The 27,985-nt window shown below is 39.8% G+C and overlaps 2 protein-coding genes across 6 annotated transcripts; one reads left to right on the top strand and one right to left on the bottom strand.

Annotated features, from left to right (window-relative positions):
- Positions 1-876: 876 nt before the first annotated feature.
- Positions 877-20,479, bottom strand: LOC136433301 (exportin-1). 5 transcript variants are annotated; one of them, XM_066425365.1, is made up of 31 exons: positions 20,243-20,464; positions 20,024-20,067; positions 17,832-17,973; positions 17,418-17,522; positions 16,968-17,040; positions 16,797-16,858; positions 16,599-16,643; positions 16,364-16,479; positions 14,941-15,006; positions 14,701-14,749; positions 14,426-14,545; positions 14,126-14,180; positions 13,738-13,811; positions 13,216-13,374; positions 12,592-12,861; positions 12,179-12,317; positions 11,749-11,852; positions 11,515-11,592; positions 11,196-11,352; positions 10,672-10,751; positions 10,491-10,574; positions 10,242-10,376; positions 9,880-9,984; positions 9,523-9,601; positions 8,995-9,296; positions 8,634-8,802; positions 8,139-8,273; positions 3,741-3,844; positions 3,498-3,556; positions 3,144-3,240; positions 877-2,836 (listed from the first exon to the last, which is right to left on the bottom strand). In XM_066425365.1, exons 3-31 carry the CDS (start codon positions 17,958-17,960, stop codon positions 2,690-2,692), a joined length of 3,297 nt encoding a protein of 1,098 aa, XP_066281462.1. In that variant the 5' UTR covers positions 17,961-17,973; positions 20,024-20,067; positions 20,243-20,464; the 3' UTR covers positions 877-2,689. The 5 variants fall into 5 exon arrangements, with proteins under 5 accessions (XP_066281462.1, XP_066281463.1, XP_066281465.1 ...); XM_066425366.1 differs by having other exon boundaries at positions 17,418-17,519; positions 20,024-20,464; XM_066425368.1 differs by having other exon boundaries at positions 12,592-12,789; positions 17,418-17,519; positions 20,024-20,461.
- Positions 20,480-20,611: 132 nt separating this feature from the next.
- Positions 20,612-27,904, top strand: LOC136433302 (zinc finger protein 143-like). Its single transcript, XM_066425370.1, has 9 exons — positions 20,612-21,226; positions 22,155-22,803; positions 23,079-23,256; positions 23,816-23,997; positions 24,201-24,290; positions 24,565-24,647; positions 25,006-25,126; positions 26,218-26,370; positions 26,631-27,904. The coding sequence occupies exons 2-9, from the start codon at positions 22,185-22,187 to the stop codon at positions 26,954-26,956; spliced, it is 1,752 nt and encodes a 583-aa protein (XP_066281467.1). The 5' UTR covers positions 20,612-21,226; positions 22,155-22,184; the 3' UTR covers positions 26,957-27,904.
- Positions 27,905-27,985: the final 81 nt, after the last annotated feature.

A 27,985-nucleotide genomic window follows, 5' to 3' on the forward strand; every position in this document is an offset into this window, starting at 1 on the left:
ATTGTACATACTAGTACTTAGTATGCTGTGTATAAATATTTATGATATTTGGTAGTATGGTAGGTGTCCGTAAAACGGAGGTCTCGCTTTTAGATAATTTATGAGAAATCCTACGAGAACCTTCTTGACTTCATACTTTCAACAATATTTGGGTAGGGAAGATTAAAAAGCGCTATGATTCATGCAAATGAAATTATTTGCATAATCAATGAGAAACATTTATAATACAATATACCTCACTCGAAAAGGTTACATCATTTGGAAATCTAGTTTTAAGTTTGTCTTTCCTGTCTTTGTGAGTAGCAATTTCCACTGCAGACTGAATTTTGACTTAGGTTACATTATAGATCATTATATAGAACAGGTTCCCGTTTAAGAAGGTTAAGTGGAAGCATGATATTTTGTCAAAGGGCATCTTACTTTATAAGGACAAATTACTATATATATTGAGGAGGGGTGTGTCAAAAGGTTTTTTCCCCAGACGAGCCATCCGTGCATATTTTCTAGTCATTATCCTAAATACTTCTAATTGGGAACTTAAAAATGGGTCCATGATGCTTTCAATTAGTCTCTAGACTTGGCCGACTGTCCAACTCCTCTATTTGGTTGATTTCTACTCTTTCCCGCCACGTTTGGAGCCTGGTAGAGGCTAGCTTTCAATAAATTTTCGTTGTCATACAGCCGCAAAAATTACAGGAGCAAATGCATCATCATTCATCTTCTTAAAATCGTGCTGGTGAGATAACACAATGTATGCTCTTGTGGATGACATGTATATGTGAAACTTCCAAGCATGATGATAGTAAGAGTTGGGACCACCAGTAACAAATATTTAGATTTAAATTAGCACCACTAAGAAATATGAGGACAAAAAGCTCAACATCATCAGACTTTTATTGGTCTTATTAGTCCATGTTGGTTTGACAAAGACTACACCAACAGCCCTGCAAAAGAGAGCCACCACATAGTGCATTATGCTGAATTTCAGCAATTACTTGTACATTCATACATACCACTAATCAAAAATCGTTCCACACTAGTAAGGAAATATGCTGATGGTTATTTTGTAATTGGAAACGTTTATTTGTAGTACGGGCAGATATTACAAGAGCACAGATTTGAAGGAATGAAACGTGCATAGTGCACCACTGGTGCAGAGTGCACCAAATATAGCTACATACTAACATATACTTTTATTACAAATATGGAGTGAATTTACAAGTGATGACAAAAGAGAATTATACATGTAATATGCATTATTATGTCAAACTAATCAAAACTCAAGCTATGATAAATGGCTTTAGTGTGAATGCAAAAGCAATAGTAACAAAATATTTGACAAGATTGATATTAGTTCAAACTAAATAACAAAATATAATAAAGGCTGTTCCACTAATGTTCCAAGATGACAGCTGCATGCCCCTCTTAGTAAATAAAAAGTATGACAAGTTAATACAAAATGTGTAACAAATAATAACATTGATGTATCAAAACAAACATTTGCTTCCAATAAATGAAGTGGTGAGATTAGTGTTTGTTTCCCTCCAAGCCCATACTGATCATTGCTAGGAACACTGTCTTAAATGTGATAAACAGTACTTAACACAAAATGTAGATAGAAAAATAACACTTTACATGTAGCAAAATTTACATGTACATGACATGGTCACATAATGGCTGTCACTAGTGTCACACGTCTCACGGCAACATACATTCAGCAATTTTGCAACATTTGCACATACATAATATCCAAGCCTTCACCCCTCGTGCCTTGACTTCATTTTTGCAATGCACTTCAAACTTCTTCCTACAGTTTATCAGTTGTCCCCATCCATCATTAAGACACCCTTCTCACTCATAGTGCACTTTGCTGAAAAACAAAATACCACTCATTCCAACCTCACAAAGCCTTGCACATTACCTGACTGGGTTGGCAGCGAGACATGTTCCAACATAGCTGCCATAGGCTCACCAGAACAAACCTACTGGTACATGTATATACAAACTCTACTGCATTATTGCCAACACTTTATTTCCAAGTAAATATTCTCTCTAGCTATAGGATATAGGAAATATAATACAATTACAATGTCTTTTATACCAAATCCTACAATTCTAGAATCCTCATTTCCTGTTTAGGAAGGTATCTTCATTCGAAAAGGAAATGGTTGACTGAGTAGCTGCCTTCCTTTCCCTTCCCTTCCCCTCCCCTCCCTGACGCTTTGGTTCCATACACCACTGGCACATCCTCAACAAACCTTTTTCAAAGGCAGCTCAATGTTAATTGGTCAGAGTGTAGAATATATGCATACAACAACTTTATCAATCCCTTATTGATACTATCATTACAAAGATGATAGGAAGATCTTTTCATCAAAATAGTATCCTGATTAAATGCCTCAAAGATCACAAGTCTCCTGAGTGGGTTTACTCACTTGACCTATTTTGCTGCTAAGGCAGATTCTACATTTACAACATTGATATACGGATAAAAAGGCATTAGAGAAAGACTATTAGGTTAGAGTTTGCCTTAAATTGCTGTAGCAATGGGCTGGAGCAATGCTATGCCTTGCAACATGTGAACGCTGCTTTGACATGAGTGTAACAATTGGATGTGTACAAAGTGGAAATCACAGAATGGGAATTCTGAGTTGACTGTGTCACAATTTCAAGATATCTTGCAACCACATCAGTCCTGCATCTCCTCAGGCATGTCATGAGGGTTGATGATGCCAGGTACAGCCAGCTGAACCTTGCGCTTCTCCTCCTCTGCAGTTTTAAGGGAGGTCTCTCGCTCCTCCAGGTACAGGTCGGATAGGTCTTCACCTGCAAACTCCTGCAGTACAAAACCATCCGGGTTATGTCATTGATACTTACACAGATGAGGGAAAATGCCAAATGGAAATGCTGCTTAAACAGCACTTTCAGCTATCTTTGTGACAGCTGAATTAGATATTACACTAAGTACTACATGACAACAGCTGTGTACTATTTGCTTGGATGGGTCGTAAGCTGGCTTGTCCAACCAAGTGTAGTATACATATCTGATAACAATTAGCTGTGAGAGCTGCTGTTCAAATTCACAACACAACCTATCAAGGGGACAACATTGTGAAATTTTAATTGTATAAACAAGTACTTGCCTTGATCTGAACAAGGAAGTCTCTGAGATGTTCCTTGAACTGTGGGATATCTTGATTCAGACTGAAGAGGCCTGTTACGAACACCTTGATTTGTGCCCTTGGGGAAAGGAAACATGATAGTTAATTACAATGTGATGGGTAAGACTATGGTGCAGAAAATTTTGTGGAAAATGTAATTGTAAAATAGTTGATTAATTTCAGGAATTAATGGCAAAGTTACAAATGAATCACAAAGCTGCATTAGGCATGAAGATAATCCTAGATTTCAAAGCGACTATATCAATCTATTCAAGTACATACTATCAAACTTGTCAGCAATCTTACATCAAATACAAATGTACATTGAAAACTTACGTTTGTAGATGTGGGAATGCTTGGCTTAACAAGTTGGCAGTAAAACCCTGTGTGGTAGTCTGAAAAGGACAAGAAAGTAAGTAAGAAACAGAACAAGAGTCTGGTTGTAGGAAAATGAGGGAAGAAATTAGCAAAGCTAGGATTTGCAATACATTTTCAACTAAACAAAAATATTGATCCTGCATTGGCAAGATGCAATCACAATATCACAAAAACAGAAATAAGGGAAGCAGAGGGCCATACCACATTCTCTGAGGCTTGTGTCTCGGTCTTGAGAGGTACTAGAACCTTCCCTTGCTCCACTAGGCTGAACATGTAGGCGAGGATGGTGGCATGCATGGTCAATCCTAGACATGGGAAGAAAATGTTAGGATGAGCAAAGACAAACCAACACAAAACTCAGGTAAGGAGTGCCTCTGTAGGTTTGTGTAGCCTGGGTACCACCCAGGTTAGTTTACATCTGCTCCTATAGTCAGTATCCACTAACCAGGATGGTACCCAGCCTGAGGTTTAGGTACTAGTACACTATCACCTTTAAAATTAACAGTGTCCCTTTACTGACCTTAAAATTTTGTTTACCTGATAAGATACAAGGTACTTCAATTAAAATTCTGCCACATGTCTAATACAGGCCCAGGTAGGAATTGTACAACTCAATGTAAAGAACAGCTTAAGCATTAGTTATCTCTACAACAGACTCAAGAACTGAAAGTCAACCTGTCTCCCAACCCCCCCTATCATTACAGGTTCTAGTACACGTATTCTTGTATTCTTTCAGCAAGCACATGTTGAACACACCCATCTTCTGCCACTAATGTCTTTGTCAGCACAAGCAATGGTACATGTAACACACAATGAGCTTCACCTCATTCAACCTCAGCAACCATAGACACTGAGCAAACAATTGCACTCATTCATTCATCCAACATCTGTACACAAAGTGGCAATGTCACCTTCACTACCTCTGCACAGAACGCTGCCACTCAAGACGGAACACTTCACGATCCGACCTTGCCTATGGAAATCCCCGTGCCTACTTTCATGCCTTCCATTTTAACAGCATGCTGTTTCAGTAGCAAGCTCTTTCAGTATGATTATAACCTGTGCTGTTCTAAGACCCTGTTCTATTTTATCCAGTCCAAAACTGGTGGAAAGAGGATTTAGCTCCAGATTGTTTCAGTGTCTAAGCAGGCTCGGGTAACTTTCTATAGACAAGATCTGGCGGAGGCACCAGCTCTGCGTCGCGGGTCGGTTGTTCTGCTTGGTAAAATGGAGTAGACACTAAAACAAGTTGTCAATAATTACATCACACATCTGATTCAGTGTAGACTTAATACATTGTCGTTTTCATTGTCCAAAAATTTGCAAATTCAACAGTAGATGCAGTAATCTTTTCTGTAGGCTCATCTAACGAGGCATACTAGTATCTAACTACAGTCAAACCTGCCTAGGCGACCACCTTTTCAACGCGACCACCTGGCCATGGCGACCGCTTTTTCTCGGTCCCGAAAATTTTCCCCATAGGCACAAGCATTAAGCTGCCTGCCCAAGGCGACCACCCGTCCAACGCGACCGCGACCGCCACGAATTGGGACCGCACAGAGCACAATCCCTGCCCATGGCGGTCGCCTAATTTTCAAGCGTATGGTGACATCAGATCATTTTGCTGTCGGATTTCACGGAAATGTTTTCAAGACTTTAAAGGACAAAAATAAGATCAAAAATATATGGAATAGCAATGTTATACCATCGATTCCTCCATGAAGTGTTTTAATAAAACGTTCCCCCTATAAACATTGTAAAGACAAATGTTTGTGATGTTGTTGTGCCTATCGTAATCTTATAGTTTAACGTGAACTCAGTTTCGTTTAAACTCAACTTTCAAAACGAATACGTAGTGCATGGCGTCAAAAAGTCAGATTTCACAGAAATTACTATCTATTTCTTGTATTTTCAACAAAAATGTGTCTGTATCTTGCTAAATTCCGCCGAAAAATGACTTCGCGGCGGGCAAAACATCAGGCGAGAAATGTTGTTCCTTGGTCCCGACGCCATCTTGGATTTCGGGCGGCCCGGATTTGGCGTACCGCTGACCTTTGTAAAACACGATGATTTTGTGTATGAACATTTACGAATACTCTAGTAGTTATTGGTGAAAATCAAAATTCTTATTTTCTTTTTATTTCCATGAATCTCACAAACCTTTATTGGACGCTGTGCGTTCTGCTGCACTGACTTACCCTTCGATGCGGTGGCACAGAGCTTCGCGGCGCGGCGCGACGAAATCACCGTTTTCATCTTTAGTTGTCAGATCAAAAATTTTTTGACCCTCAGGTTCATCCAGCGGTCGGCGACCCAAAAAAGGCTGGGACCAGCAGGCGTTTTCTAGGGATCTGTCTTAGGCCTTAAAACTTCGATGATGTGCGTGCCTTGTTTGTACTATTCAATGTAACGTGTGAATGCGGGAGGGCGCTGCGAGATCATCGAGGCAACCATCGTTTTGTAGTCAAAATTATGACGAAAATTTGGACACGATGTAGGGGTATACAATTATTACATCGATAACGGAAAATGTAATTTTTGTAAGATCTTTCTGTCAATGAGAATTGAACCTGGTGAGGGTCATGCTGTCTAAATTCACATAATTTTTTCATCATTTACGTACTGTATTTGAAAACCTCGACCTGGAAACATGTGAGTGGAATCCTCTTCATGGCGACCACCTGTCCATCGCGACCGTTTTTGCCCGGTCCGCCGGGTGGTCGCCTTGGGCAGGTTTGACTGTATATCACAAGAAAATGAATTTAGACTAGAAGAATCCATAAATTCTTGCATTTCAACAATACAATTATATAAGAATCATGAAGAGCCAAAAAAATCATGCATTTCAACATAATTCCATTGCTGATTCATAGTAACTAAATTCAGCTGAGCTCAGGTCTAAAAAATCATGCAGAAAGGAAACATAAAAATCTTAAACCTCCACATGTATCACACTTCACCAAAATACAATGGATGGAGAAACACAAAAAACTTTGTTTTGGAATGTTCCTTGTATTTCCTTCCAGATGTTTCATATGGAGCTTCAGATTTCAAAATTAATGTAGTAGTTTTCAGAAACAGGTTGGACTTTTCAAAATATGCCAAAGAGCACGTAGCAAAGCAGCATTACAGCGCTAGATCTGATGTGCTATAGTTACACAATGCAAATGTCTTTTTGAGAGGTTGTGGATAAGTTTATAGACTTCTTAGACTGCACCCTCACAGGGAACCTGCTTAAGAGCCGATGATGATTCAAACATGAAATATATATTAGATAATAACACAAACAAATGTGATGCATGCTAGGGCTTGAAATACCCACCAATATCAATGGTAAATGAAAACTAAAAAAAACTTTTTGAAACTCACAAGAGTATGCATTAAAAGAAAAATTGAACTCGATGTGATGGAGTACCATTTAGTCAGTTTCGGGGTGGAAGCTGACATCACTGATAAATTTGAAAAAAATGATATGAGCTTTTTCCACACTTCATATTTCAAGAGAAAACGAGTATTTCAGCCCTACATACTCGTCTGACAACAGTGTTGGTAAAGGTGTTAACTACGTATGAGAAACCCAATGCTTCTGAATGTGTCTCATTGACTTCAAGGGAAAAGGTACAGGTAGACACTTTGTGCCATGCAAGCAATCAGTCACACGAACACAAAAATGCTTGTCGTACAACAATTTCAAGCAGACAATGATGCTCATACAACAGTAACCATGCACTGCAGCCCTAACAGAGAGGATGCCACATTCTTTCAAGAAACATTCATCAACACTGACAACAACCATTACTGTGAAGTAGAATTCAGCTGGAAACTTGAGATTAAGAAAGGAATCTAAATGCATTTCATCTTCTGCACTCAGTAATTATATCTGTCATTATCCCACCATTTGAAGGGATGTTAGTACAGTATTCCTGATGTACCATCTACTTGAAAAGTCACAGGAATCCTATCACGATTCTGCTATTTGATCGGAAAAGAAGATGCAGGACTGAGGTTTTGTGGAACTTGAAGGAGGAAAGAGAATAGGCCATACACAGGCTGAATAAAAAAAAACAATTATTGAATTCAGTTCTTAAGAATGTCCTGTTTATCTGTGCTTAACAAAAGGCGGACAGATTTGGGAACAAATGAGATTTGTTCAAACAAACATAAGGCCTGAAAGATATGTTGATTTCAGTAGGCAGAAGCTGTTATTCATCATGCCTGAATCCATATTGCATTATCAGAATCAGAAGATAGCTGTAACTGTGCAGCCAAAGATTTCAGCAGAGGGATGATGAATTTTGATGGTGGGTGTAGGAAACATTTTGGACAGGACAGAAAGGATTAATTTTCAAGGCCTCCATATACATATCCCACAGAGGCACACCTCAAACTTACCAATACCCGTTTCCATGTGTCAAGGACCAATAGGTAAACTTTATCCAATCCAGCAGCCAAACCTATTACAAACAGTTCTTTCCAATAGAACTAAATTTTCATCTGAGACATTTTCATTATAAGATAAAATCTTGTTACACATGGAGTTTCTCATCTCACAAATATCATTATACTAATTGGTAATCCCTTTTCTCTGACTGTACATACCTGCTGTGTGGGAAGTGTCTGTTACCACTGAGAAGATGTGCTGCAGGATGTCGAAGTAGTAGGTCTGGTAGAAGGACTGGGCAGCACTCTCCTCCTGAGAGACATTCTGTAGCAGCTGGTACATGATATGCAAACCTGTGGGAACAAAATCCTCATGAGTCATAAACAAATACTCATTCATTTAGTCACTCACTCACTCACTCATTCATTTATTCACTCATTCATTCATTCACTTATTCTTTATTTCAGGCATGAAAGGCCATAACAACATTATACATTAAAAAGAATACAGGCTTAATATATACACCAAAGGACATACAAACATACATATGGATAAGCTGTCTCATTCCAAATTTGGAGTAACAAGGGCTCTTTACTTCAAGCATCAATCCTCTACATAAGTTTCATCAAACTGAATAAGTATTCTCAATACTGAATCTTAATCTGAAGGACTTATAAGATGGGTTAAACTAAGTGGAGATATGGCCTCCCTACCAGTGTCTGCAACGTTCCTCATGGTGTGTTTGAAAGCCCAGATGATGGAGTCTAGCACCAGCTTGAACTGGGCAGGTGGAATGTTCAGGAAGGCTGAGAAACAATGGGTATTGACTGCTTGTAGAAGTAGGAAAAAGTTGGTCCTATGGTCAGGGTACTCCTCAAAGTCCTGTGAGGAAGAGACATAAGCATGTTGTTCAAGTTTGCGACTGCCATACTGAGTAAAAAATTCAGTTTAAATCAAAGCAAACCAGCTAATCTATGGTTTGTATCATATTCCTTTTTTTATAGATTTTTTTACAAGTACATGTACAAAATATAGAAGCAAAGGAAAGCACTACATTTTTCAACTTGTCCTTACCTTGTTGATCATTTCCAACGTGCACTCAAACACTGCATCAAAGATGTGTGGAATCTGTGTGGTAATGTGGGCTTCCAGCTTGTTGACGATGGTTGCCATGGTGCTTAATACCTCCGGCTCCCTGGCAGCTGGTACGTTTCTCTGGTAGTCAATCAGCACAGCATCCAGCAGCGGAGGAACAAAGTTCTCCAGGACCATGGTGGGGTCTGTGGACTTACTGACCCAGCCTGAGATCAGCTTCAACGTCTCCTTTTTCACTGTCCTCATGCTCTTAATCAGGGGCTGTTTGGTCACCATCTCACCTGGAGACAACCCATCGTGTTAGCATCCTATTCTGCTACAGCTTAGCAACTAGAAACAACTTAAATGTTCTGCCTTCATGGCTCTACATCTGGTCACCTGTTACACTATCCTTTGACTACATTACCACATTGCTTCACCTGTAAACATATTCAATTTGACAAAGATGTATTTCCTTTATGACTACAAATCTTGAGAAAAGTAAAAAAATCCCTACAGACAACTCACCATTTGCTGCAATTGCTCCTGAGATGTTTTCACTCATGCACTTGTACACATTCAGCATGTCCAGGTAAATTCTCCCAAGCTGAATGAAAAACAGATGTTTCAATTTTAGGAACAGCCTGGGAAATAAAACAGAAACCAGGACAATGGCACAAAATTTGAAGAAGTTTGACGTAAAGACAGAGAAGATGCTGTTTTATGAACATTTCACATGCTATCAATGAGATTAAATTTCTGTACAACATACAGGGCCTGGGACAGACAATTGTCAATATTATCATGAGGGCATCCTAGGGTCGACTGTGCTTTTATCACAATTTCCCATAATATGGTAAGTTGTAAATGTAACAGTCTACTCACCTGTACTACAAATGGATGTCCCACAGCCTTGCAAGCTCTGACATTGGTCTTAAGAATGCTACCAAGCTGCTTTACAACCTCAGGGTCCTTCAGTATGTCCACATTCTGTGGAAAAAAACACACACACAACCTTAGTCTTCTTTTTGTATGGTTTGGAAAAAGAAGCTAACACCATTCAGACATTCTGTTTCTGTCTTCTTTAAATCTGTTAACCAGTTTTGCAAGCTGTGAGAGTGGTTTTCACAAGGGATTTTCTTATTTTTGGGACACCCGTCAAAATCAGTACATGAGATGTCATCTATAAACTACATCTTGTATGGCCAAAGCTAGAATGCAATACATAATAATACAACTTGCTTTACCTTGGTGGCCTGCTGGATAATGCCATCCCACACCTGGTTGGGAAGCAGCATGTACTTCTCTATCAGGTGTTCCTGCACAACTGTGTCTGTCTGTGCTCCGATCATGTACCCTACTGCCTCGTAAAACGTGTGCACCTGTAGTCAAATCATAAGCTATTAGTTTTGGAACCATCATCTTCACTTCAGGCTTGTTTTCAAATATGGCAAGACTATTTTTTCTTTTCATTCAATCTTCTCACATGAGTTTACCTGCTGTGGCTGAAGATCACATATGATGGTGTTGATGTTGTTAAGAATCTCATCAATGAATGGCATGACCTCCCCAACTTGCACCTGAAAGACAACAATACATTTGTAAGATTCAAGTCATGCCTTTTTTTACTTCATGGCTATATAATCAAAGACAAGGAAGAACAGAGAAGCAACACACCTGCACAAAATGTCTTCTGCATTTCTGAGCTATCTTGATGAATGTATCACAGGCCATGTCCTGCACACCTTCATGGGTTTCTGGGGAGGGAAGATCAAACAGAATATTTTCAACCATTCCAAGACAATTACTGTGTCATTTCTCCTGAGACTTTGGCAAGGGATTCTGAAGATTGCAGTGTTACAATAGTACACTGGCCACAAACTTTTAAAAACGTAGTTCGGGAAATACAAGAATAAACAGATCTCTGTAAATAATTTCATCAGATTCGAAAATCACTGGATAACAAGGCTATTTATTCATAACCAGAAGATATACAACAACAGCCATTTGGAACCACATGTATGACAATACTTTATGCATGATTAGGACTGCATAGTTAGTGACACCTAGCCTGTAGTGTGAAATAGCACCAGTCAGTATTGCCCTGAGGAAGGTGACAGATGATGGTGTTGTATATATCCTGGTTGTGACTAAAAAAACCTTGTTATCCAAGAATAAACAGAATAAATGATTGCTCTCACCATGCATGAACTCAAATAGTTTATTGACAACAGTCTTGAGGAACTTCCAGTGAGCTCTCAAGAACCTGGGATACTGTCCAACCACATACATGATGTTGGAGGCAATGATGGCTTTGTTGTCTTTCCCTCTCTTTTGTTCACATAAACCCAGCAAGTCCTGAAGAGATCAAGAACAGAACAGTCAACACTTCTCACTAACTTGGGGTTATAGTCAAGAAACATGACTTTATCCTGTATGGCAACAAATTGTGGAATACTATATGTAAAGCTAAACAGTTGACATGCTCCACCTCTTATGTCAACCTGAAAATAGACTAACCTTGATGACAGTAACCAGGAATCTCTTCTCATCCTCCTCATGCATTGCCCCACTGATAGAGCCAATGGCCCAACAAAGCTGAAATACGGACATATAATAGTCAGGAGAGAACACATCAACAAAACAAAAATATACGAAATACCTATAACAAGTAAAATCACGATGGGATATTCTTAGATATTCTTTTCTAGCCCTTGCATTTTGTGACCATCTCTGCACAAAAAATGCCCTTACTGTGTTGAGGTTTTTCCATGACCACTCCGTTCCATCCACCTGCTTGTGCAGTTTCTCTGTCATAATCCGTTCAGTGTCTGCATAATCCAAGTGAGTCAGGTACACTGTAAAAGAAAATGTTTGTGTCCAACAGTTCTGTCAAATAGTACTGCACTACACAATGACATTCTTAACAGCCTGGGATATTTTCAGATGCATAGACAAAATGAAGAAAAGAGGTGAAAAAATGTTTTTTCTTCATTTCTAAAATAGAATAAAATAAAATAAAGAAAGGAAAGATTGAAATTCAGTACCAACATTTACTTGGCAAAAGAAACATGTAATTGAGCAAAGTAACATGATTGTTGAAGTAAATTGGTGTGACATTTCAACCAAATGTTACAGGTAAAAAGGATCCATTTCCTTCCTACTGTCAGGCAAAAATGCAAACCTAGTGTTTCCCTCATGTTCTTGTACAGGTTGATGGAGTCTGTGTCCTTCATGAACTCCCTGACGACCTCTCCCTGCTCGTTCTCCACCACCAGCACCTCCTCAGGCTTGGCCATACGACTCACCATCACCAGTCTCACCTAGCGGCAGTGCAGGGAGAACCAGGGTTTGAAATACTTTTTCGGCCATGGCTGCACACTGGGCCATCAAGGTAAAAGGTCCTGGTTACCCTAGAAAGTTGGGCAACTTTGCACAAGATAACCAAACACTGTAGTACAACAATCAGCTGCAATTTCCATGAGAAGGCTGTTAATATGTATCTGACTAATCGTAATAGACTACTACTAGGTAAGATTGACTGAAACTGTTGGCTCTAGCATCCTTCCAAGTTAGTTCTAACGGATGCAGTCCTACCTTTGAAAGCACCTGCAGATAGAGCTGTCTACGCAGAGGGACTTCCGGCTGTTGGCCACCCAGGAGGAGGGGAGAGGTGGTGGATGAGAAGGGGCTCTCCCTGTACAGGTCTGCTGCCAGTGTGTTCCAGTACTCGAGGCAGATCTTGAAAATTTCTATCTCATCCACCTCTGAGATCAGGACAAGGTAGTGCAGGGCCTGCAACAAGACATTAGGCCATGCCGATAAAATCATCTGTTTTTCGTCAGCAGACGGGTAGATTTTGCTTTTCTGTGGAAAAACAACAAAGAACCCCGCATCAAGCATTACCATTCCACATGCATGCCACCTGTGACTGCTCTTTACCAACCATTTTTATGTGCCCATGGATGGCCTTTTCTTTCTTTCACACCTTAAGATGGTGATGACATGACTCACGCTAGTCTACTGAATACAAAACATGAAGAAGCTCCTGTATTTTCTCACTCAAAACAAAATGCAACTAAAACATCATGTCACCTTTATTCAAGACTCTTCCACAACCTGCATGAAAAGGTGAGCAGAGAAAATTCTGGTAATAGTTAAACAAAATGCAACTAAAAAAGAATACAATTACACTAAAAAACAGGCCAGTCCAGCTCTTACCTCCAGTAAGATAGGATGCAACTCTGGGTTTTTCTCCACCAGCTGCCCATGCTCCTTCAGGAAGGTGCATAGGAACAGACTCAGGTTCTGGATGAAGTTCTGCTCATCATCTTTGCCCTGAGCATATGCTACTTTGACGTTTGTAGCTAGAGGCAGCATCTGCAGGATCAAAAGGCAAAGTATAAATTCACTCCAAGTGAACGTAATATTCATCCAAGGGTTTTGTCATTTTGGCAGGAGGTAGTGATCAAGTTTAATGAGCCCTGAAAGATTAGCCGCCTAGACAGGCTAAAGGACATCTCAGAAAACTCAAACTCAAGTCAAGCCATTCAAAAATGTATACATCTCTCGTACATTTAAGCTTTGAATATAGCACAATTAATTTTGTTTGAAGATGATACATCAAATAGTCAAAACATTTCAACCAGCATTTTACACAAAGTATGTCACAGTAATATACAGTCATCATTTCAACATAATAAGGTACCACTCAATATGGTCCAGAATTATAGATCCTCTGACCTGCTTTAGTTGCTGCATTGTCAGGGTGAACAGCATCACGAATTGGTCATCATACTGGCTGACACTTACACCAGCTGGAAAGACAATGATTAAATTGGCCTTCAATTCCTGTCAGTTAAAACACACATCCAACAATGCCTTACTGATTGTAAATTGGTTATGATGAACACGGAATAGTCACATCAACCACCCACAATATCAGTTCATAATTGTAAGCACATCTATTACATTAGATCAAAATTAAACCACCAGTAATAGAATGTTGAGGCAAAGCAAGGGCTTGCACTGAAAAGTGAACACTGTATCATATAAAACACTGAACAGTCAACAGTAGGCTATGTCCATGAGATGAAGATATACTAGTATCACAAAGCAGAAAATTCCTTACCAATCTCAGTCAAGCACTTCATGGTGGTATTCCTGAACATTGGCACATTCAAGAACTGAAGAGAAAAACAAACATATTTACTCGAATTGGACACAAGTGATCACTAACATCAATAACAGATACATGTACATGAAAAACATTGAATGACAGAACAAACTGTCCATACAGTAATCTGGACCTTTAGTTAGTTAATACAAATGTAGTTACATTTGGATCAAGACTACTGATTCAAAAGTGTACTAGCTCCAGGTAAATATATTCAATGCTGAAATAACTGCTTCAGAACAACATTTAACTCACCTTATATATCAAAGTTGAAATCAGTTTGGTCTCAAAAATGTAGCCCAGTGGAATCCAGTTGAGGAACCTCAGCAATGTATCCAGCGTTGATGCCACCAAAGGTGCATTTTGGGAGTTGTCCTTGAGAAAAATAACAAAAATGTCTGAATAAAGTAGCTTTCAAAATTCAAATGATGCAAGCAGTTCAGGATACAGATAAAATGTGTGTTGTATTATATCATTGTGCCTTGAGGCCCTCATTCATTCAATGGTAATGTAAATCAAAGATCACTTACCATGACAAACTGGCACAGTTGGAAGATCTGAGAAAATTCATTACACATGCTGCAAGGAAATGAAAACGTTGTAAACATATCATATAACCTATCATATATGTCAATGTACACCAGCAAATGTACTTAAAATCTAAGTTTCTTTACTGATTCATTGCTATTAATGAAAAATCAGCAGGAACATCTCAGTAGACAGCAAACAGGGCGTTGATCATCTGTAATAATTACAGAAGGCAGTCATACCTATCCTTGAGATGTTTGGCCTTCACTTGAGTCATCTGTCCACTGGAGAAATCAAACACCTCCTCACTGCAGTCAAACAGAATATCTGATCAACCTTGAGCAGTCCATATTACCAGGGTAACAACATCAACCAATATAATTATGTATCTAACGAGTCATAACACTACAAAATATGTCCATCCATCATAACGCATAGATCATCACAGCCACAACAGACAGTAGTGACTTTTATGATCTTTACCTTTGAATTACAGGGCTCGAAATTCAGTTTTGGGATCAGGTGCACTGGTGCACCCAACCTAAAAAATTGGGTGCACCAAAAAAATGTTAAGTGCACCACATAAGATAAAGTAGAATGTAACTATTGTAAGCAAAACCTAATCACAAACCTTACTGTTCATCTTCTGAGCTTGTATCTGAAATGGGAGCTTGGTGACGACGCTTTCATATTTTACTTGCAAAGTCAAAAACAGTAATAACCATAAAAATGAAGTAAAAATAAAAATAATTCGAATGAAAAGTGTATTCATCAATCATCAATCAAACAAAAATTTTTTTTTGATATGTGTACAAAATTACTGTGGTGCATTCATTTTCTCGATGAAATTTCAACAAGACTAACTAGTGACGTATAAGGGTCCCAGCGTGTTATAAACATCGACCTCGGTGAAGAAAAAAAATCAATGCCACGGAAGAAATAAAGGAAAGCATTATATCTAAAAGCCTTGGTCTTTTGGCAGTCTCTTCTGACATTAAAAAAAGCCTCATGCACGCAGTTTTGAAGCTTTCAAAATAGAAATTAACTCAAATTCTAACACCAAAATCTTTAACAAGTACTACAACAAAGATTTTATCATTTTCTTACACTTAGATGTCAAGAATATGCTGTCTACTAGTGTGCAGTGATACCTTTACACATTAAACCGTACGAAAATATTTGGGTGCACCAGTGCACCCACAGTAAAAAAATTACGTGCATAGCTCCAAAATTGGGTGCACTGGGTGCACATGCACCCAGTATTTCGAGCCCTGAATTATAAAGGCAAGGAAAATTGGGGTTGTATTTCTGATTAACGGTCTAACGGTCTGAAAAAATTTGGTTGGTATGTAGGGACTCTTCTTTTTTTTTTTTTAGATTTCAGCCATGAACATAACACTAACAGGCCGGGTGTCAACATAATGGGGATCCAGGTTTGCTGGGTCTGTTTCACCTGTGAGCATAGCATTTTGGAAAACTATTCTACTACGTTTTCATCACTCAGGTCAAGCATCTTCTGTCCCCTGCCAGCGGTTGACCCCCAACAGGCTATCCCCCAAAAGGCTTTTGGGTTTGGGTTTTGCTTGGGTCGGTCGGGTAAAAAGAAACAAAAAAAAGTCCTAAGACGATCAAGACACTACAAAAGAGGAAGTTTGGTCCATTCACCTGAGCAGCTTGAGGATGAACATGTTGTTTTGGCACAGAGCTTCATTGGTCTTGCTGGCACCAACAATGTCACTGATGAAGGTCGGCCAATTCTTCGGCCACTCATGTTTCAGAATCTAAAAGTAAAACATAATATACCTACATAAGCACAACAGCAACACATCTCACCAGCATACAGTAACATAGTTTCCTCGCAAAATCACTCCACATCTATTGCTTCAGGAATGTCTCTTACCTGCACCAAGATGATGTTCAGTTTTCCCAGGTATGTTTTTTCTTTCTGTAGAAAAAGATGGAAGTTACTGTGAGCAATATGCTATAATCAATATACCAAGAAAACTGTATAGTAGAAAAGGCAATAGTACTACTACTATCTTTTATCAGTTAAAGTTAAATATTCACGTTTTGAAAACATAGTGACTTAGTCACTTACATCCAAGTTCTCCTGTGTCTGTGACGTCTTGATGATCAACCCAACAGTGTACTTCTTTATGCCTGTAAGAAATTAAAACACCATGTCCCATCAGATAGTCAATCCTGGAACTTTTACAATACTTAAAATGGGAAGAAAACTCACAAAAAGAATTTTTTTAAATTGGCCCACCTTCACATTGACTACGTGGCAAAACTTTCCACCTTGTCTTGATGACATTTTCCAGGATCTGCAGAGCATAATACTGGAAAAGGATTTTAAACAGTTAATACAATTTCCGAATATAACTAGTACTTTAAAAGAATACACCATCCATGTACCAAATGCAATGACCGTTTGCCTGTATGATGTTCACTCCACCATGCGGGTTTACATCAGCTTTGTCAACATGACAAAAATGGGGTCATTCATCAAGGGTCAGGATAATTCTAGGACCTGCGCATACAGTAAAAAGCAGCTATGGCTGTACCCTGTTTACTGAAATACTCATTTATCTAAGTTCTAACCTATCAGCATGGCAACAAATTGTTACAATGACAAACACCACCTTCTATAAGTATAAAGGACGCCCATTTTTAGCTGAACAAGTCCTCATTGTCTACGTCAATGGAAGGCACTGACCTTGGTTTGTTGGTTTTGTGAGTACTCCAGGATCGTGTCCACCCTTGTCCAAGCATCGGGATGTTCCTTCAGATGGGTCAACACCTCCTGGGCCATACGCTGCTGCTGACAAACACATGGCACAGTTCACCAGATTAAACAGTAATACATGTACATGCATTGTCTTTTCAAAGTTCTCAATCATACATGACTAGTCTAGAAATCAAGAACACATAATATATCACAAAAACATAAAATGCTTCAAAGCCAGGTGATCCTCTGACATCGAATTGCAAGAAAAAAAGTGATTCTTTAGGTTGAACCTTTAGGTTGAATCTTTATGAAAACCCAGCATTCTTCCATAAAACAATCAATTTCACTTCATTTTAACTATTATTGCTTTCATGTTTTTCAAGTTTGCACAGCTGTGCTTACCTGTGGTCCCTCTCCAGTGTACATACAGCTAACAACATTATCCAGCAAGTTGATGTCGAGTTTTTCATTGAAGTTGAGCAGCTTGCTGGCAGCCTGCTCCACAACTGTGGTCATGTTTCCGATCACCATTGATGCTCAGTTCCTACAACAGGCAGTAGTTGGATATAATGAAAATCGTTGCTGTCTATAAACTTTGGGTTCCATTTCCTGGGTCCTAAATTTTTTCGCAAGGCAGTAAAAATGTGACAAAAATTGAAGTATGCTGTTGTACTACAAAACTGGACAGTAATCCAGGCTTTAAAACAACAGATCTCATTGCATCAAAATAAGTGAGATGCAGTATAGTAACATTTGCCAACGTGAGCGAGTCATGGATTTATGCAGCTTGTTCTAACTAAACAAAACTGGTTTGAGGCAGTTTACTGATTGTGCAAAACATGGAAACAAAAAGGGTGTTTCTTTAAATAGGATGCTTACTGCTCAAATAATGCTTGTCATGATTGCAATGTGGAAACAGTGGTATAACAGGTCTGGCTACAGATCAAGGAACTGGCTCAAACTGGTCTGGGTTGGAGTCCTGTCTACAGAAATTGATCTACGACCAGTTGGGCCACATGATGCACAAATGTATACATTATATTATCATCATAACCTTTTGCCCTTTTTGATTAACATGAAGTTACGTAACATGAAATAAGCTAGTATCAATAACATGTCGAGAGAACATTGTCTCAACATACTTCGATCTTATATATCATCTTAAGAAGTTTTCTTCCCTCACAAAGTTACTTTGATACAAATAGGTATCAGCAATGTGAAAAGATTCTGTGCTTGTGAAGATTTGCAAGGAAGAATTGACATACTTGTATTTGGTCCAAACAAACACTGCTACAGTTTTAGCAATAATATATGTAGTCTACATGTATGATGATGAACTTTGCTCTGTCATGCTCTTATTTTTATAGAGACTACTAGTATATGGTTTCATCTCTTTGATGATGAACTGAAATGAACAAGTACTAGTATGTGCAGAACCTGCATAATGTATTTACAATCAAATGAAATCAGCTGTTTTAATTCTATGTAACTCATAGACCAGATCCAAACTCGGAAAATTTTCTGGAAGTACAACGGCGACGTACAACAAAGTGGTACGTCTTCGGCGTACGTCACCTTTTTTCCTGGGTGTGAATCGGCCCTGTGCATCGCACGACACTCGACAGGCATTTTTATGGCCCTTACGCCTTCGTCGCATGTTACCGCCAAGGTAGTCGTAAGGGCCAGAAAACTGCCTGTCGTGCGGCGTGCAGGGCCGATTCACACCCAGGAAAAAGGTGCCGTACGCTGAAGACGTATTACTTTGTTGTACATCGCTGCTGTACTTCCAGAAACGTCTTAGTACCTTCAGAAAATTTTACGAGTAAGAATCGGGTCATAGAATAATAATCGTGGGTGATTGAATTTAACATAATGCATTAGGACGCTTCTGCGTTTTTATACTATGCACCAAGAATTTTGAGTACTAACTTTTATTGAATGTCCCCATGCAGGCCCAAAATACTCAATATAACGTAAATATATAATTTATATATGCCAGATAATTTGACGATATCATTCAATTTAGTCATGTTTGCAAACAAAATCATTTGCAGGGATGAATCAGGAAACGTTCTACATTTGCTAAAAAAATGTAAAACTGGTATAATTTGCTACTGTTTCAAAACTACTTTTCACTGCTACTCTATGATTTTCTGGAGGCTGTCACACTATATATATTCGTGTTCAGTTGTATCTGACTACTACTACTCAGCTGCTACTGATTCATGATGACAAATAAAAACAAAAATCATGTTTATCTGAGTCAACAAATCAAGGTGAAGATTCCGCATTACCAACACAAATACTAATCCCTAGTCGACGTGAGCTACCAAACCAGTAAGCTACAGTATATTCGTAACATGTGAAGGAAGCACTTGGCCATTTCCCGCCAGTCGTGCCTGGCCCTGATTCGGCAGCCACTCCCCACGTGAACGACAAGGGGGCAGTTCCCTAACTACATGTGCAACAGTATACTGTATACAATGCCCAAACCTACTTTTGTAACCCACTAGAGCAAAATGTTGACGATAAAAAAAAATTACTAGCTGTACAATAACATTTAAAAAACGATGGTTAACGCTGAAAATACAAACCTGAATGCTTCCGTCTTGTCTGGTTCAGCTGACGGCAGTCTGAACTGGAAGGTCACGGCAAGAGAAATTGGAACTAAAGCTGGTGTACTGGGTTATGGTGATGCGTTCCAAAGATGCCGAACAGGCTCTTAAAATCACTAAATAGCCATGAAAATGTGAGAAATGTTCCGTAAACAACACTGCTTCTGCTGTGCAGTCGTCTTTATTTCCGAAACCCACCTTCTGATACTGAATGATCGATGTACAGTTTTGGTTCCTAAGAACCGGTTTCAACCAGTTTGAGCACAGGCATAACGTCAACGATACATAATCAGGTACGAAAACAACCGACGAATGCCGAGGCCCTGTACCAAACTAAAGCGCCGTAATTTCCTTTATATAACATGATGAGTGAGTATTTATGCCATGGAAACGTCTAGCATGTGTGATTTGATTATTCTTGCGTGATATTGGTGAATAAAATAGACTAAAGTCTAAGTCAAGGCCCTGCTTTCGGCCATCTTCGGTAAAGGCTTGCTTATTTGCATATTGGCCGATTCAAAGAGCCCGCTGCGGAATCCAAGGCGCTGATTGGTTGGGGGTTTGGGTTTTTCCATCACGCTTCCACCATGCTTTCCTCCTGCAATGCCCAGTTTTGTCCGGTTTGAACCAGCGAGAGCGTCTGCCTTTGTGTAGACATTGTGCAGAAGTGGGGCGCGTGTAATTTTACCTTTCACAACATCCCAACGCTTAATAATAACGCTTAACACTGAATCAGACATTTATATCCTGGCTTGCTTGAAACACGCATTTGAATCTGCCTCCAACAGGGTGTTTTGAAGTGTTTACCATCAAAAACAATCGGTAATTGGGCAGTCTCGAGAAGTAGCACTTGGTTTCTGACAAGGATTTGTCTAATGTTTGACCACTTATACCCTAAAAGGTATGATCAGAAGCACTATAAGCCATCCGCGACATTTCCGATTAAACAAATAACGTTTCATTTGGCCTCACGAAAACAACCTCGTTACTGGCGGAGTGATACAAATTTCATACCCTGCACAGTGGACTTGCCCTCCCACCCTTGCGGTACTCCATAATATTCTGGCAGCCCATAATAGTTGTCCAGCTCCCTCGAATTTTGGAGCGAAACTGACTTTCCACGTGCCATTCAGACCAACACGGACTGGGGCAGTATGTTTTCGTGATTGTTTTTGATTTGTGGTAAGTATTGGGAATGGACACTGGCGTTTAGAAATGTGATGATGGATGGTCACATTCCTGATCAGTATTTTTCAATAGAGTTATGCTTTAATCATTAATGGAGCAAAGAGGTTTAATAGTGTAAAAACTCTGTGAGAAAGTTGGTGATGATGGATCAACCATTTTAGTGGGTTTGAATTGTTGAAATCAAGGATTTTAACCTCCTTGTTGAAATCAAGGAGGTTCTTCCGAAAACCTCATTGCTGAAATCAAAAGGTTTGAAATCAATGCCATTCCGTCTCTCAAGTATGGCAATGTGGAGGTTATATGATCTTATTTAACATCCTTGCCCGTCTAAGGCCTGTGTTGAAGAATAAAGAAGTGGGTGACCAAGGTACAATGTTCCATCAGATGACCTCCTATCCATCATTATCCATCAGTTTACATTTCAAGACAGTCTCAATCAATCAATCAATGAATTAATCTAGTCTCAGAGCATAATGATATAATATATCAAGGACATTATATAGCCAAGGACATATATCTGTCATTGGATTTGAAATTTGCAATAGACTGGACTACCTAGCATCTGAAGTGTACCAACACTAAGGGATTGGTTATTGGCCAAAGGTGACTTTGAATTTGATAAATTAAATTTGTTGACTCTCAAATATCAGCTACGCTGCCTTGAGAGTCGCTGTAATGTACTATTGCATTTGACAATAAAAAGATAAAAATTTGATAAAGATTCGATAAAGGACTTTTTTTCCAATGGCAGTTCATTGAATCTCAGACTGTATGCAATGTCACAAGTTCTTTCCTCAGTTAACAATGTGCAGGTACATGTATTTCCTTTATAACATTACGCCTAAAAGTGACATTGAATCAGTCAATGGTACCAAGGAGGTTAAAATAGCCAACTGTTGATTTGTGTTTTTCTTCTATACAGTACTCATTCAGTCAATGCTTATTTAAAGCAATGGAAACACAAGAACCTGCGGAAAAGGACAATGTAACTGTTGAAGAAGGAGATGGTGAAAAGGGTGTTCAAATTGTGCTGTCTACAGAAGGACAGAAAATGCACCAGTTTACAATCAGGACCCTGAGCAGCCTTGCTGATGGAGCATCAGGGAACCAAGAGCAAACAGGATTTGACTGTTTAGATCCCCAGTTTACCCAGAGTTCACTACAAGCTGCGAGCAGTTCAGTTACAGAGTTCGGAGCTACGTCCATTGCCACCACCCTTCCTGCTCAGGAGGAAGAAAAAGTAGTCCTGTGTAGGGAGGCTGTGTTATCCAATGACAGTGTAGTTGACGATGCTGTGGACCAGCCAACCAAAGTGGAGGACACTGTGTATGCAACAGTTGGGGTGAGAGAACAGTCGTCCCCTGTACAAGTGGTGGACATGAACACTGGACTGGTAGTGGTGAACCTTCCTAACCCTCTGGTGGTTCTGAACTCTGGGCTACAAAAATCATCTGACAATCTAACAGACAGTCATCATGCAAATATGGCAGCTTTACTCAGGATTCAGGCCATGGCTCAGGCTGGCCAAATGTCCAACACACAGTACATGGCCGCCTTACCAAAACCTGCCGGTAATAGTAGCTTTGTTTTTTACTACAATAAGTGGAATGGAGAAAGACGGGGACTTTTAAATGGAATTTTAAATACATGCAAGTGGATAAATAAATAAAAAATGGAAAACAGGTCATTGCCATATGATTATTTTTATATTGTAACTAATGTAAGTAGTTGACAACAAATGCAGACAACATTGTAGTACTTTTTTGTTTACAATTTATTGCTATGTATAAACCTTACATGAGATGCAGCTTTATAACTACTGTATTTCCTCTCACCTTGCCACCAGCTAAACCTGTGCATGCCTGTAGCCATGAGTTTTGTGGGAAGAAGTTCACCTCCTCCAGTCACCTGAAGTACCATGAGATGTCCCATACAGGAGAGAGGCTTCTCAAGTGTCAGGTGGTGGGATGTGACAGAACCTTCACCTGGCCTGCGCATCTCAAGTACCACATGAAGACTCACACGTACGACATGTATTCTTGTCTCCCAATTTCTGTCAAATAGGTAACATTGTTTCTTTGAAATGTCTTAGGTAGGTCTGCAGACTCTGCACACTCTGCTACTTGCCATATCCCGCAAAACCAGTGGCCCGAGTTCACGTCCGAGTCTGGACACAAATGGAAAAGATTCACATGGTCATTTCCGAGGGGGGCGTAAAGCCAGTGTCCCTGTGTATGAGGGAGCTTTAGTTGTTTGCCTCAAGCGTCAAACATTAACACTTAAAAGAACCCAACACACTTACAAAGAAGAGTAGGGGTGACCCTGTGTGCTTGGCTGAAAATAAGAGCTGTAGCGAAGCTGTAACACGACCACTAGCTACTTGAAAAAGCCCCATGCTTCACCGAGGATGACTGCTTTGCCTTTAAGAAGATGGTCTTTTTTTTGCCAAGTTGGACCATTCTTTCTAATTAGCGCACTAAACTAACTCGCTATTAAGATAACATTTCAATACCAATTTTCACATCACATAGTTGTTGCCAAATGACGATTGCAAAAAAACATGATTGTTATCCATCCCTGTAGTGGTGAGCGTCAGTACAGGTGCCCAGCAGAGGGCTGCGACAGCACCTTCTACACACCGCAGAGACTTCGGGTTCATGTGAGGACACACACGGGGGAGAGACCCTTCAGGTGTACAGAGGAGGGGTGTGGCAAGGCCTTTACAACAGCACAGAATCTGCGCAATCACATGCGCACCCACACAGGTAAGACACCACTTGCACTCTACTTAGTAAGTGTTTTGTAACCACTTTGTGGTGTTGTTATATAATATGTATATTGATTTGTCTAAGACAATTGCAAGGACTAAGCAAGGATATAACCTCATTGGGCTGAGGAATTTTTTCAGATGTGTCTAGTGCCCAAAGTTAGAAGAGTTATCTGTAGTTTATTTGTTATGTACATACAGGCGAGCGGCCCTTTGCGTGTCAGCATCAGGGCTGTAACAAACGGTTCACAGAGTACTCCAGCCTCAAGAAGCACCAGAACACACACACAGGTAGGACATCTTCATTTCAGGAAAAATGTTTTGATTAAAGAAAACAGGGAATCTGTTTTGTTGAGTTGGTAATAAAGAAAATTCTTATGAATCTTCCTACTGTTTGTATAATCTTCTCCTCTGTTTAACCTCTTCAGCTGTTCAACTGTCCCAACTCTTTTTTCTTATTCACAGATATCAGTATCTGTCCAGTGCTATATTCAAATTCCATTACTAGAATTCATTTTGACCAATGACTGAATTCAGTGTAACTTTGTCATTTGATCATTCTCAGGAGAGCGTCAATATGCCTGTGAGGTGTGCGGGAAGCAGTTTACCCAGAGTGGCAGCCGTAATACTCATAGAAGAAAACACCAGGTGTGTCTGTGGTTACACTGTAATATCACTTGAAGATGTGCTGGCCACAAACATGATATATGATGCTGCTAGACTTGTATGTAGCAGGCTATAAATGCCTGTCAGCACAATATTCTCCTGGCCATTGGGGACACTTTTTCTGTTCCCTTGCCTTTTTCCCATTGACCTTCCCTAATTATGTCTTTCTTGTGATCCCTGATTTGGCCATGTTTGAAGACCACTTTATAGTTTGACTCTGTGTTTGTCTACTAGTAAAGTTGTATTGGTGTCCTGCCATCTGTTGTTTCTTTCAGGGGGACCGTGGCAATATGTGTCTTTTAGTCAATGCAGAAATATCAATATTCCCTTCTCTCCCCAGTTGTTTGCCATCCAGGCGGGAGAGATGGAGTCTGGTGAGCTGTTAGGCCAGCGGACAGTGTCTGAGGACATGGGACTCAGCCTGGGCCTCAGGCAGACTGAGGACATCCTGGGGATACAGGGTGGGGGAACTGGCTCTTTCTACTCTACATTTTTTTATTTCATACTGGAATGTCAAGATGACATTGTCAAATTTAATTCTCAGTAGTGTTATAGTGACTTGACAAAAAGAAGGCTCAACTACACTTTAGGTTCTTTAAAGAGCCAACGACACCTGTAACTAAGGGTAGGGATATGCTCCAGTGTGTGATGACAAACAGAAAGAATTTCGGATGCTTCAGCCCTTTACCAACTTGGCCCGTGTCTAATCAGACCAACTCCACGGGTATGCCTAAACACCTCACCCGACCTCATCCGACCTCACCCGACCTCATCCGAGTCTGAAATGCAGTGTATACGGGGCAGGGACATTATTTGACGTTCTGGATACGTTAAATATGCAATTATGAATGCAAAACAAGCAGAAAACTCTAAGTATTTGCCAGTTTTTATAAGTGAAGGGAGGTCAAGACGGCCGGCGCAATTGACTACACACTACGTGCGTGCATTCAAGGCTGAAAAACACTTTGTGTACAGTTACTGTGTACAGTTACTGTGTACAGTTATTGTGTACAGTTATTACGAGTGGATTGTGATGAAAAGGTAATAAGTACCCACCGTCTTATCGTCCTGTCGGACAAAAATAAATAAAAAAGGTATGAAGAACTTCCCCATGTAGACCCCAACAGTGGCATGATCCAATATGGCGGCCAAAAATCTTCTATCTTGAAAACGAGCGTAGAAACTTATAAAAACTGGTAAATACTTAGAGTTTGCTGCTTGTATTGCATTCATAATTGCATATTCAACGTATCCTGAACGTCAAATAATGTCCCTACTCCGTATACACTGCATTTTAGACTTGGATGAGGTCGGGTGAGGTCGGATGAGGTCGGGTGAGGTGTTTAGGCATACCGCAACTCCACCAACTTACTCAACACCCTGGTCAACTCAGCCCAACACCCTAGCCCTGACCCTGGCCGAGGTGAACAGGGTGTTAGGCCGAGTTGGTAAAGGGCCGAATCATCCTGATCCCAACAGAAATCATTTGCTTTGCCTCATGCAAGAGCTGTTTGCTAGTTGGAGCAAAACTACATTTACTAATGTCCTGCAGGGCTCGATGGTTCTGAGTCTGCCGAGGACAGCGCTGTGTTCAGCCACCCCAGCAGTGACAACATTGTGACAGTCACCACTCAGCTGCCAGACAAGAGTCAGGAGGCTGATCAGCTCTGTCTCTCTCACAACCTCATGGCAGCAGAGGCACAAGGTAGCAACTTTTGCTCTGAAGTATTGACTAGATAATCTTGATACAATACACATGGATAGTTCAGGATCATACAGCTGTACACAGCTAAGGCAACAAGCATATTTAAAGAAGGATGCTGCTCAATGGATTATGTACTACTATAATGAAAAACATGTATCTTTTTGCCTGTTAGGAAAAAGCATGTGTCATTACTTGTACGTTATGGCAGGTTCATGATGCTTGGAAAATCATTGTTTGTCTTTCTATTGGCACCTTTATAGGATTGTCACAGAGTTCTACACTGTCGCAGTCTTCCACAGCAAATGTAGTGGTGGTTGCCCAGCCAGAGGCAATAGCTTCCATGGCAACAGGGGCATCTAGTTACCATGGCAACCATTCGAGTTCGTCTGAGGCCCTGGTGTATGGTACAGGACTTCTTCAGTCTGAGCTGTCAGCCATGACACACAGCATTGAGGACTCCCACTCTGACAAGAGTACTCCCATTGTGGACCAGGTGTTAGACAAAGGGAGCAAGCAGGACAGAGGGGGTCAGGCTGGTCCGACACCGATGGTCAGCAAGACTGACGCTGATGGTTCAGATTTATGACTGTTTGCAGTCACGTAAAACTAACAGCTATTTTGTGTGAAATATCTGTAAATTTGTGTGCATATCTTTTAAGTTTTTGTGCTACAAATGATTCCCATATATGAAATTACTGTAAGATAAAAGGTATCATAAAACATGTTGAGAATTGTTTGATTTCAAAGTATACTTAACGCTGCAAGATGATGTAATTTTCAACCATTTCCTTTTTTTTGTGGGCCTGATATAGTTTTTGCTTCATTGAAGTTTATTGACTTGTTTCAAGGCCCATGGCACATACACAGATAACTCCAAATGGTAATGCTGTTCATATTTCAATTACAGTTAATGTATAAATCTCTGATTCATGTTAGTCCTAGAACTGTGCACAGGGAGACATGCTTTGCTTGTGTTGTGTGTTCAAAAACTGCTTCTGCTGCTCCTGCTTCATGACGAAAGTTAACTGCATATTTTATAGTTAAGTATACAGTACTGTTATTGATAAAATCATATGAACTATGTCAGCACCTAACAATTTTGTGAATTCTTCACAGTGCCACATATCACCAAGATAACTGTCACATTTAATATGGAGGAAGAAAGGAGCATGTGAGACATGGGGTTTTCTTTCCCGCTCCAACCTATATATTCTCATCCTTTAGATGATTTATAAAGTCATACGTCAGTATGCTCATCCAGACACTGTAGTGAGGTTGATTCAATCTTAGGAGGAAGAGAAAAAGGAATTTCCCAGGTAAGAGTATTGAGCAGGTGCATTTTTGTTTGTAGTTTGATTTAGAATAAAACAGCAATATTGGGCCACAAAGGTGCCCCACAAGTTTGAGGTACATTTCGGATGCATATGTTATCATCCACACACAAGTTTTAGTATCAAGCTCTTAAGAACTGTTCTTGATTCCACTAGAACTTAATTTCTCAAGGAATGAAATAAATTAAGCACCAAAAGATGGACCAGAGTGTACTCCTTATTTGTGTCAAAGAGCTTTTTTATTTATCTATCTAATTATTTGTTGGTCTGGCCAAGGACATTGG

This window comes from Branchiostoma lanceolatum, chromosome 4 (genome assembly GCF_035083965.1).
Source record: "Branchiostoma lanceolatum isolate klBraLanc5 chromosome 4, klBraLanc5.hap2, whole genome shotgun sequence".
NCBI lineage: Eukaryota > Metazoa > Chordata > Leptocardii > Amphioxiformes > Branchiostomatidae > Branchiostoma > Branchiostoma lanceolatum.

Bases quoted from the DNA above. Each gene is read 5' to 3' on its own strand.
- LOC136433301 (XM_066425365.1), bottom strand. From the start codon at position 17,960: ATGGTGATCGGAAACATGACCACAGTTGTGGAGCAGGCTGCCAGCAAG. The intron at 13,375-13,737 runs GTCAGAGGATCT...TTGATCCTGCAG, and splicing joins CAATGCAGCAACTAAAGCAG to ATGCTGCCTCTAGCTACAAA. The intron at 9,297-9,522 runs GTGAGTTGTCTG...GGTTGTCTCCAG, and splicing joins AGGAGCAATTGCAGCAAATG to GTGAGATGGTGACCAAACAG.
- LOC136433302 (XM_066425370.1), top strand. From the start codon at position 22,185: ATGGAAACACAAGAACCTGCGGAAAAGGACAATGTAACTGTTGAAGAA. The intron at 23,998-24,200 runs GTAAGACACCAC...ATGTACATACAG, and splicing joins TCACATGCGCACCCACACAG to GCGAGCGGCCCTTTGCGTGT. The intron at 25,127-26,217 runs GTGGGGGAACTG...AATGTCCTGCAG, and splicing joins GGACATCCTGGGGATACAGG to GGCTCGATGGTTCTGAGTCT.